This window comes from Aplidium turbinatum, chromosome 16 (assembly GCF_918807975.1).
Source record: "Aplidium turbinatum chromosome 16, kaAplTurb1.1, whole genome shotgun sequence".
Taxonomy (NCBI): domain Eukaryota; kingdom Metazoa; phylum Chordata; class Ascidiacea; order Aplousobranchia; family Polyclinidae; genus Aplidium; species Aplidium turbinatum.
The window spans coordinates 17,067,415-17,079,781 of NC_137487.1; the positions used below are offsets into that span (position 1 = coordinate 17,067,415).

The 12,367-nt window shown below is 36.5% G+C and overlaps 1 protein-coding gene across 1 annotated transcript; it reads right to left on the bottom strand.

The window, feature by feature from the left end:
* Positions 1–4,038: 4,038 nt before the first annotated feature.
* LOC145785802 (uncharacterized) lies at positions 4,039–6,089 on the bottom strand. Its single transcript, XM_082597512.1, has 2 exons — positions 5,850–6,089; positions 4,039–5,263 (listed from the first exon to the last, which is right to left on the bottom strand). The coding sequence occupies exons 1-2, from the start codon at positions 5,951–5,953 to the stop codon at positions 4,462–4,464; spliced, it is 906 nt and encodes a 301-aa protein (XP_082453638.1). The 5' UTR covers positions 5,954–6,089; the 3' UTR covers positions 4,039–4,461.
* Positions 6,090–12,367: the final 6,278 nt, after the last annotated feature.

Here is a 12,367-nt window from a genome sequence, read left to right on the forward strand (position 1 = left end):
TTTTGTTACTTCAGAATTTTTATTGAAATCAAGTAGCATCATATCTAAGACTTTATGAAGAGAATATATTTATAGAGGAATAAGAAATATTTTGATTGTTTAAAATAACCTCGCTCGATTTAGCTTTTTCAGCAATGCAGAGACCACCGCTTCAGTAAGGCTATTTCTGCCAACTGATATCACACAAAACCATGGTATTTAAATTACAAATTATGATTGTTTATGTCAAATAATATAAGAACAATAAGATCATGTCCTTTTATTTCTTTATGTTATTGTTGTGACGCCTTTGACATCATTTAGCTATTGTTTAACTCATATGAAGCTTCCTCATAGAGGAGACTGCGCTGAAGTCACGTGATCGGAAACAACCAATTGGAAGCGATGTCTACGCTCACACCCACTCGTGACGTTTAGGTAAAACAAAATGTTTCAAACGTGCAAAGCAGAAGCTTTAGTTCCTTTTGCTTTCTATAACTCCTTTACTTTTTTATTGTTTTAGTTTCATTGAAAACATATCATTGTTAAGGGTTTGGATTTTAACTTTCATTTTTATACGAGCCTAGCAGAAAAAATCTTTCTTTTTCTGTTAATTCAACGTCTGCAGACACTGAATCAATGTAGAAAAGGGAAAGTTTCACAGCTGGGTATTTCGTATTAAAGAACCGATCAGCTTCAATTGCCTGAGACACAATAATGAGTGGCAAAGTTGATTATTCTTAACTTTTGCATGCAAACATTTTTAATTTGTGCATGTCCTATAAACTATAAAACATGCATAAACTACATTGTCTTGCTATAAACATGATTTTTAGTTTTGCATAGTTTGCAGTGTTGCAAATACTTTCTCATAATTTTAGCATTTCAACATTTAATATAAACATAATTGTTTGCTGGATTTCATTTTACAAGTTAATACTGAGATTAGCTACCAGACTGCTGTAAGAAATTATAATTAGCTAGAATACTAATGTCTCATGTCAGACAGAAGAAATTACACTTGTTGAAATGTTTCAGTTTCGCATCAAATTTGAAATAATTTTTTTGTTTAGTTTATTTGCTTACAATCAAGATATTTCATATAGAAAGCTGATCAACTCCTTCCTTAGTGATTTGCTTATTAGTCAATGTTCAAAAAAGTTTCTTAAGATACGTATAGTAGATTACCTATACTACAGTACTCTGATACCACCGCCGTTGTATCGGCGTCTATGTAATAAATAGTGTGATATTTATCTAAGATCGCCCTTGGCAACATAGTTTGGGAGTCATTGAATGTTCATGGTAGGATAGAGATTACAATCAGTCTACACCGAAAGATGTCGATCAGTCTAAAGAGCATGATGTCTTCTTTTGATACTCACCGTCAATAATTTCTTTCGTCAGTCATTTTTCTAATTTGAACTGGAGTGATGCGAGGTCACGTCATTTAAAATTACATCCACCACGTCATCTCCCATCCTTGATTGCCATTTTATGACCTACCACAGTGCAACGTCTTGGCAAAAGTTTATTACTGCTCATTACGGCCGTCTAAATTTTGATGCGTTTTGCTCAAGTTCCGCAAATTAGCGCATTCTGCTATTCTCTAAACAAGACTTTTATAAAGGTGTGTTAGAAAAAAAAAGTTGCAAACACAAAAAAATGGATTTAAAGTTTTGTTTATTTTGCGAAATCCAAAGTTCAAGAAATCCACAGGTCTTCAGATAAACTCCAACGGTGAGTTGTGAAATGAGTAACAAGTCAATCTTAGCTTTCGACATTCTTTCCCTTGCACAGAGCACATGAGGTCAAGAAGGAAAGCAAAATGTGGGCTTGCTTGTGACAATGTGAGCTTGTTATTTGCCCTAAGACGTCGGTCAGTTAAACGGCCGATGTTGTGGGTAAAGGAACTGCAATATCAAGCAGTGCTCTCGGGGTGTGCGGCTAAAGACAGTTTTCCATTTAGCGGCACCTAGTGGGTGCGATAATTTGCAGACAACAACATTTGGAAACTTCACTCTGTCAATCTCGGTGACCAGGCCTGAGTCAATAGTTTAAGCCTTTACAAGCATGTGAAACTACCAGGATAAATCTCTCAAAGACGATTTTTCAGTCCAATCAATTCAATTTTATTAAATTTGGATAAATGCGCTTCACAGTTAACGAGAGAAATATTGTTTATCTTGGTAAAAATTGAAGAGTCGTAATATCGAAATTGTTTTTTGTAATTGTGAGTGCGGCAAGAAAAGATATACCGCAGACCACGCCATCAACAAAAAGAAAATTGAATATACTAATTTATATATTATAATTATTAATATATTATAATAATTTATTAATATAAAATTGAATAATTGTTGATTTTGTTGGAATTGTGCACGTAGTTGATCTGATCCTGATTCAAATTCGCATTGTGATTTTTGTTAGTTTTTGGTTTGGCGCCCAAGGAGATTCTATGATTATGTCTAGGCAAAACAGCGACACGTCGAAATGGTTGGGCACATGTGACTTGGTGACTGTATGGTCTTTCACTGGTTTGAGCTGTTTGTTGATTGGCTTACATTTATGTGCTGATCTAACTTATTGTGCTGATGCTGAAGAATTATAATATTGCGGCCTAGAAGAAATAATTTTATGTGTGTTAATTACAAAAAGAGAAAATTAAATGAGGCTGTTCACCAGGCATTAAATTAAATAATATGAGATGTTTTACTGGTGCAAATTAAGCTAAACTATCACAAGATGTATACAGTGACAATCTGCTTTTATTCCGACGTTTCGTCAATCAGACACGACTGACTTCTTCAGGGGGCTAGACCAGGTAGTGACTACCTGTCTAGCATGGCAAAACACAGAACTTATTCGGATTCATTTTGGGCTGCTGATTGCTGATTACAAAAATAGTTTCAAAAGTTTTCTATGACAGAAATGCGCATGAAACGCAACTCAATATTTTTATGTAAAAAAAAATAATTATCGTATAGCCTAGCCATAGAGGTTTAAACCGATTTATGTTTTATTAATTTACCAACAATACAAATCTCTTTTTTGCATTCACTCTGGCAACATACAGTCAACGGAAAATGCAGATGCAACCCAATGAACAGCTGAAAGCAGGCAAAGAATATATAATTATATATAGGCCTATTATAGTCATCCAGTTAGCTGCTAACCATTTTGATAAATGTACAGTATGTGGTCACAACTGAGAAAAAGTGGTTTCAATTGTTGTTTTTTTTATAAACCATAGAATCGTTGGAGATGTAAACTATCCAGTCAAATAAAAACATAAAAAAAATATGGTAACAGGCACATGATGATCTCATAACAAATTTTCGTAAAATCTAAGGCAAGTACGTTTTTGTTTCGATTTTATATTTTTCGAAAAGATTGCAAACTCAAGTTAAACTAAAGTGAAGCCAAGTTGACTCACGCTTTAAATATTTGCTTCAAACTTTTTGAATCTAGCAACCACTAACAAGATTTTTGTTCATCATCATTATCTGTTTGTTCCACCTTATGTGAAGACAAAGAGATGATGACGATGATGAACACATACGGATGGTGGTGGTGATGGACACATACGGATGGTGGTGGTGATGGACATAATATATGATCAAAACACTGGTTAGCCTACATTCAATAATACTAGAGCATTATTAAGCAAAAAAAAGCTATCTTTTGGGTTGTGACGTGTCTGAAACCCACAACATTGCAGCGACTCGCTGATACTTTGTAATGAAAACACATTTGTTTTCACAAGAATCTGTTCAATATTATTATCTAAAAATCGTGATTGATTAAAAATCATTACTAAAAACCTTACTATCTGATCTAAAAATTTGTTTCGGTCTGCATAATTATCTTCAGTTTAGATTTAGATGCTTCAAATAGATTCTATTTGAATAAATTCAGTTGTGTATTTTGACTGCAATTAATAATTGTGTTTTGTCGTTTCCTGCGACGCAACTGTATCATCGAAGCCTGCCCCGACGATTCAGTTGCTGAAGCGCCCGACTTTATGGATGAAGAAACCGCAAGATCAAGCGACGCTGGTTCGGGTCTTGAGGTGTGCGATTGAGCAACGCATTAGACAGCTTTCCATTTAGCATTGTTTAATAGATGGAATAATTCACGGTCACAACAACAGTTCAGCAACAATCGGAAACTTCACTCTGTCATTCTCGGTGATCGGGTCTGCGTCAGTAGTTCAAAGCCTCTACAAGTAGGCTCTGCGCAATTGCCAGGAATAAGTTTGCAAAAAAGCTTTTTCACCCCGACGAAAGAAGGTTTCCATATAATCAATCATTTTGTATCGCATGGGGTTTGCGACTTTGATTAAATAACTTATTATTAATTTAAATAAACACTGTCAAGGTTAGATTACGCAAAAGTAACGAAAACAAGCAAAAGTGAGCTTCAAAACGCATGAAGGTAGCAATAAAGACAAATATTTCGTGTTGGAGAAAAACGGTTATTTCAACCCAAAGAATGGTTTGACCTCCCTGCGGTCTCTAGCCAACGCAAGATATACGAGTGTTTTCTTTTATAGTTTGGCGTCATGTTTCGGACTAGAGGGAAACCTAACTGGTCCGAAAAACGAACTTTCTTTTGTGATGTTGTTTCTGTTTCGTCCGGTAATTTTTCGACTTTTTTTGTTGAAAATTCATTTTTTGCTCTGGTGCGGCTTGCAGCAGGCAAAACACGCAGCACTGGCGCCATCTTACGGCCAATGATGTTGGTTTCAATTCTGCGTGGTCCAAAATACGATTGAAGTTGATTTCTGTAAATTTTAAGATTTTCTTCCTTTCTGTTTAAGGTTTGCTTTCCGCTGACAGGCGGGGTTGGCGGCTTGTAACGGACGTTGGCTTCAAAGTTACTTTTTGCAGATGTCGGAGTGTTTCGCTTGCTTCCTGACAGAGTCGCTCGCGCGTGCTTGTAATGCATCGTCGGTCGTGACGTCGGGAGACTTCGGTGGGTCGTTGGCGGCGTTGGTGACGTCACAGCTGACGTTCCCATGACGCTATCACTTGTTATTAAAGTCGCTACTGACGCCATGTAGGGCAAGTGTTCCAGCTCGCTGAATCTCTGCGCTTTCGCCACCGCGGAGTTTCGATTACGAGTCTTCTTTGAAAGAAATCCGCTCCTATTCGGAGTGAGGCACAGAAGTTGTTGGCTGCTGTTTACTATAGGTGGATTCCCGTAACCATAGAGACGGTGATTGCGCTGATGAAAGCTTTGCATTGATGCGGATTGGAGGGATGCTCGGCTTTGTAATGACCTAAAATTGTTATCAGCTTTTATTGCCTAATAAAAATTACGGTTTACATTTGTAGAAGAAATGTTTTTTATGCGAAGTTGCACACACTGTAGCAATGGATGTAAAAGAACATAAATGTTATAAAGTGATAGTCAATAAACCTATTTAAAGTTTTTATTTTCTATTTTATCATAAAATCTAGGATAACTCTATGGAGTGATTTACCACAAATAAGCAACATCATTATTCCTATATACACATTGTGATGCAAAATACAGTAATTAAAAGTCCATAAAGACACCCAAAAACCTTTTATCTACACATTTAATCTTTTGTTAGTTGTGCTTAAAGTTTGGAATCTTATTCATTCCATTAAGTCATATGAATGAGCAGTTTCCATTGGGAACAAACAAATAGAAGCTTCCCAGACGTCCGTAGACGTTGAATCAATGTAAAAGTGACGAATTTTGCTGTCTGAGATTTTACCCAGTGGACAAATTACTTTTCCACACTGATTTTACATTTACAACGTCTGAAAACGTTGAACCAATGCAACAAACGACTGATTTACTCTCTGGGTATAAGAACAAAATAAACTTGAACACACCTTTCCAGTTTTTCCCGAGCGAGCTTATTCTTCCCACTGGTTTCGAAAGGATATTGAGGAGCACAAGGAATCTCTATCGGCCTGTTTGCGAACGCTGAACTCATGATGGGCGCTAATGAGTTCAAGGAATGGTGTCACAATCTTTTATAAATTTATATGCACTGATCAATAGCAGTTAATAGCTTACAATAACCAAACCAAGCAACTGCCAAAAACAATTCAATTTCTTCTTTTACCCTAAATCTCCTGTTTTTTGTTAGAAACAATACGATTTATTGTATTAATACATGTATAGGTTGAAGATAGTTTTGAACTATCGATCAATGCCAAGTCACAGTCAAACAAATGCCAAGTTGAAAAAACACAATTTAAAATTAAGCAAAAAGTAAAACCCTCTCTTATGTTATGCATTTTCTAAAGTGTTCGCTTCGTCGTAAAGTGAAGGTTAATAAAAACAACCATAAAAGACATTGTGAGCATTAGCTTGAAAGACCTATTGGAAAGAAATGGACCCAACTTGAGATCCATGGAAACTGTTAAGGGGATCCGAAAATGCACTGATTTAAGGAAAAGTACTCAAATGTAAAAATAAAATCCCATATATTGAGATGTTGATGTCGCGTAACCTCTGTTTCAATATCTCCATGTAACTGATGAACAGTTACACAAAGATTATTCATTTAGTTACACATGCAACCAAACAACAAAACGTAACAAGTAAATAAAATCAGCCAAGTTCAATCTGAGTAAACTACCGAAAAAGACGAAGCCGTCTTTGCCGTAGCAAAAGCTTTATCAATAAGTTATGTTTCCGAACCTGACTATTATTTACTTGTTATTTCGCCAAACTTTTGACTCATTTTTCATTATTTACTCTTAAAAGGTTGAGAGCTGGCATACTTAATAACTCTTTAATTAGACCTCATTGCCCACAAGAAGGCCGAGAGCCACTTTTGTAGAACTATGTTATAACAAGTGACAGATTTAACCTCGTGTTAATTTAGGCATAGAGTAGAACCAACCTCTGCTTCATATTTTTGCACAACTGTTTCAACTGCAGTAGGCCATGCGCCAGGTCATTATCAATGCGGATTAATCATCTTGGGAGTGAATGATGACACGGGAAATTTACCAGCTTCTAACAACTCGTTTATTTTGGACGCTTAAAAAAGGGCTGCAAATGTTAAATTTTCAAGCATTTTAGTGTTGACCCATTCAGATGGCTGGCCCTAAACTACTACTCCAGATACGCACACTCCAAGTACTGGGCAACAGTTGTACAGAGTAGGCACTTAACATTTCCTTTTCTGTGTTTCTTTCTCGTCAAAGATTTACTGTATATATTGTCTAAAAAGCTAAAAGTTTTTGTTTATTTATCCAGACATACTGAAAAGCTGATTACACTCGCATTAATGAAAAAGTTATTTTTTATTTTTGGTGCAAGCAAGTCTTATAAAATGTTTCGCTCTTTCTGCTTGAGACAACACTCAGGTAGTAAGCCAAACAGTTGCTATGCCAGCTTTTCTTACAAGATTTGTCAAGAAGACTTCGGCTCTAAACTATCATTCAGTTGAAACTGAGATAAACATGTCAAACGCGAAGAAAAGGTATGAAATAATCTTTGATGATTGAAGTGATACAGCAAATCTGTAAGCCTCAACGCGTTTTTTGCCTCAAGTTACATGTAAAAGGCCTAGGCCTGTTTATGGTTGATACATTTTTTTTTGTAACAACAAAAGCCAGCGTCAGCAACTGCTTTGAAAGTGGCAGTGAGGTAAGTTTTTATACGTTTATGTTATGTATTACAACATAAACGCAGAGTAGTTGAGTACGTATGGTATTTTGTGTTTCCATTGGGGATGTTGCATTACTGTGATATTGAAAGTAATGTTGGTGTGAAACTTGGTCTCACAAACGAGTCGGCTCGAGCCCCTGGATAGTCAGAGAGCGGAAAAGGGGTGTTTTTTTGGGCGGGCTGTGATTATTCCTAATGACAGCTGTTTGTTGCCGCTCGCCAGTGTCAACGTTATCAAAGTAAAAGTTGTAAGATTAATTTCGTTTTGGTAGGCTCAGAGGTACCTCATCGACAAGGCAAAGACAAACGTTGGTTTTGCATCAAAATATGTTACTTCTGTGGCAAACGGAGCCACTCTAACTGCTTGGGAACTTAACTTGTAATCATTTCAGCATCTTTGACGTGCTAATCATTCCCTCTTGCTGCCAAAGGTAACGAATGCTCCCCAAACTCTATGACGATTTTGACACTCCAAAGGTGTCATATATTTGACAACCAACCTCTTTTGTGACATCAACTTTAACGTCCAGCGTATACGTAGATACTTCGTTGCATAAGGATGAAGTGAGGTGCATATAGATTTATTCAAAACATGAATCACTTGCACTATTGTTGAGTTGAATCTGCTGTACATACAATGCACTTTTGACAACCAAAATAACTGTCACTTAGTCATTTATAGTCTGAATCAAACAAATAAATCATCATATGCACGCTAAACGATTCATCACAATGTAAATTCATGCTCGCTGCATTTAGTTTAGTAGGAATTTCAATTATGTTTGTGTTAGATTGAAACAATTTGACGTTGATTCACTGTATAGACTAATCAACTACGATTCAAAACCTTTTCGCAAAGAAGGTTGCCAAAGATCTTACTTAGTGCCTGAAGTGTAAGTTTTTCAAACTGCTACATTTTCATCAGACAGAGTTAGAAGCTATTGTGAAGCCTCGAAATTAACATGCAAGCAATGGAAAACCTCGATGCATGCAGGTTGTCAAAGATCTTACTTAGTGCCTGATAAAGCGTAAGTTTTTCTAACTGCTACATCTTCATCAGACAGAGTTAGAAGCTATTGTGAAGCCTCGAAATTAACATGCAAGCAATGGAAAACCTCGATGCATGCATATAAGTTTAAAAGCGTAGGTTTTGCTTTTTTACTCACATGAACAATACCGCAATTGATTATGTGCATCTTTCAAAGCTTTCATCACTGATTTGTGTCAGATCCTTGAAGTGTACTTCTTAGTTTGTTGCTAGCGAGCAGAATGGACAAGTATTAGAGGTTAGATGTGTTCCGAAAGCTAGTGTAATTCGCTACTACCACAGCGAACTCGCAGCATCAGGTTAAAACAGGTTGTTGGTATCTACATTTATGAAGTAAACATTACAACGATCGTGCTGCTAAAAGCGAAAGTCAATCTATTGCATCGAAGATTAGGTGTCACATTTCAATCAAGCAGTGCGTTAAAGTGACGTCATTTTAACTAATTTGTATGACAACAAAAGCAAGTTCAGGTGCTCAGGCGTAGGCCTACTTTGTAAAACGTGCACACTACGTATTTATTCAACTCCTAAAAAAATAGCTGTAGAAAGTAGAATGGTAAAATTGGAGTGCACTGTTTGATAGCCGTCCATTGAAACCACGATTCATCCGGGCGTGAAATTACTATCATTACATAATTTTCTATATTTTTGTGCGTTTTTGAAATAGAATTTGACGTACACAATGTTCAATTGCTACTGACATACATGCTGTGAATATAGAATTGCATAAAGCATTAGCAGCTACATTTGCAAGCCCATAGAATATTTGATGAAATGCGTATTGTGCGCTATTTACTGTATAAACCTACGGTGCTGTCGTAAAATGTATTTGAAATGAATATAGTGCATGTGTAGTAAGATATACATAGAAATATGAGGTTAGTTTTCTATCATTTAGTTGTCTTGAGTGAACATTGAGGGTATGTATTCAAGCAAGTATTTAGGCCTATATATGTATGAAGTTAGTGAGAAATTTGACTTTGGGGAGAATTAGTTGCTGTATAGTGGAGATTTAGCGTTATGCTTTATCTGTGTGAAATCTAACCCATTGATAAAGATAATCACTCTCATTTCCGTGTCGTATTGAATGACTGAACAAGGTATGCATAAGAAGAGATCAAAGCTTCTCAGTTTAAATCGTGGTCATTCAAATTGCCGAGTTTAAGTATTCCAATTATGAAATGGGGCCATGTAAGTTCTCCTTTTTTGTTTGGCCTACATTATTATAACAGCATGCCAATCATTGATACCAGTTGTTGAAATATTCGGCTGCACTAGGTCTAAGACAATTTGTTATAGAATTGTTGCACATTGATAGGTTGCCGAAAACAAAAAGCTAAGAAAATGTCTAAGAAAATGCAAGAGTCGGGAAAAGATCTACCTATTTACGTAGAGAAATTTCCCGTTTCGCTTGGTTATATGCTGTAAAACCACCTTATCGCATTAATAATGCCTTGAAAATTATAAATCATCATCGACAGATGAATTTACAACAAAGTAAAAAGGTTGAACAAAAGAAAGAATGTAACCTAAAACGAAAATGTTGACCTAGTGAAGCAAAATGAATTTACAAGACACTTCCTTCTGCCATGATAACAATGGTATGGTTGCCGCAGCTCAATTCGTAGGATATCTACTGTTCACGCAAGTCCGGGTAGAACCAAATATATTTTTCACAAAATCATACTTATGGCTTGGCAAGCCAACCATTAAGACATTGCTCAGTGAACATGACTATTCAACAGGAACAAGTCAAACCTCAGCTTAAAGCAAATAAATTTAAACCAGTTCAAGGTTACTTTCAATTCACAGAAGGGAAGGAAATTGTTATTTTTGCATCAGTGTGCGATAGACTCATAAGTATATCTCGGTGCACAATTGCATTGTAATATTTGTCTTAAATTGCTATCGGTTTCCATATAAATGCAGTGTCCTCAGCGTCAAAGAAATAGCAGTTATGAACAATAGTCAGGCGTTTCATTGTTTTTAACCCTTTGTCAAAAAAGTGGATATGATCATCTACATTGTGTATACGAACAACTGAAAAGTTCTTGGAAAATTTTTGTCAATCCACAAATCATCTGAACGTCTGCAGACGTTGAATCAATGTAACGATGACGGATTTGGCTGCCTCAGATGATCACTTCAATGTGAAGTTGTTACTTACAGCCGCTCTTGACTTTAGACATCTGAGGAAAAAATCGGCAGTCGGATGGACAGATTTGTTTTAGTTTCTTTGTGTATTTGAATACACTAAAAAAATAGTTTTAGTTTCAAAAACTAAAATTTGCTAAGTGTCATCAGTATAAGAAACATAATGATTCTTGAAGTTTGAAGATCAAATGGCGCTGGTTCGACTCTCGGGGTGTGCGCTTGAGAAACACATTCTAAAAACCGCTCTCCAATCAGCGGCACCTAATGGATGGAACAATTTCCCGGCAACAACACTTCAACAATCAGAAAACTTTACTCTGTTAATTTCAGTAACCGGTCCGGCGTCAAAAGCCTCTACAAGTATCCGAAACTACCAGGAATCCCCTATCAAGGTTTTGTCAGTCCGAGGATATAGATTCAAAACCAAACTTAATCAAACCATAACGCATTGTCTTAACTCTAAAGTGATGAGCTTAGACAACTTCCTTGGTAGCTTGAAATCCATACAGTGTTTCTGCATAGAAAACATTTGAAGATAATTTAACACGTTCGGTCGATTCTGTCAATCGGTGTAGAAAAGATATCGCCGTTGTTTGAAACGTGATATCAGCCGAACGCTCGAGCATCCATTCAAGCAAGCTCGCGTCTTTAGGACAGGCCAAGCTGGAAGTGTTTGTATCTTAGAAATACTCTGGTAGCCTACTTTAGCATGCAGAAAACTCTTTTAAAGATCTCACGCAAAGTTTGCTCTAAGTTTTATTTTTTCACAGTTAACAATGATTTCAAATGTTATGTCCAGTTTTTCATTGAAAAAAAAGCAAATGAACCTTCAATTAGAAAAGTTATAATGGGCTTATATGGCTCAACGCTCAATGAAATACTTTAGCAGTGAGCAGTTCAGCAGGCCATAACCCTAAGAAGGGCCGTAGACATTTGTCTCGAGAGCAGCGCACTTTTCATAATCATGAAAGAAATCAAGGGCTATAGTTAAAGGCACGTCTCTCCACAATCAACAACATGCCTTTAAGTGTCTTGCCAAAGACAGAACCACATTCTTTTGAGAAGTGTCGAACCAGTGGCCTTTGCAACAACGAATCATGGCTCTCACCATTCTGCTATGCAGTAGCAGTGTAGCGTGTAGCAAAGTTACTTGTTTAATTTAAACCATCCGTCCGTTTTCGTCTTAGCTTATCCATATCATTATACATATTTCGCAATCGCGTTTTCTAAAATAGACCCCAGACGAAGTTTTTAAAGCAAGAACTAAAGATTTGAAACCTCAAAAGCTTGCTTTCAAGCGGAAATGATATGCAATTGTTTTAGAACAACAAAAAGCAACAGGTGCGAGAAACTAACTACGGGTGGAAGTTGCCGTCTGGAAGAGTTTGAGACTTTCCCCTCCTAATACAGATTTTCTGGAGCTAAGGTCTGGCTGCAAAATAAGTAGATTTAAACGTTTTGAAAAAAAGACTACAACAAGGCAAGAAATAGCTGTTTTGATTGGGAATGACTGGCACCAAG

What these genes read in the sequence shown, in the direction of transcription:
- LOC145785802 (XM_082597512.1), bottom strand. Translation starts at nt 5,953, where the DNA reads ATGAGTTCAGCGTTCGCAAACAGGCCGATAGAGATTCCTTGTGCTCCT. An exon ending in GCTCGGGAAAAACTGGAAAG is followed by an intron (nt 5,264 to 5,849) that starts GTGTGTTCAAGT and finishes TAACAATTTTAG; the next exon opens with GTCATTACAAAGCCGAGCAT.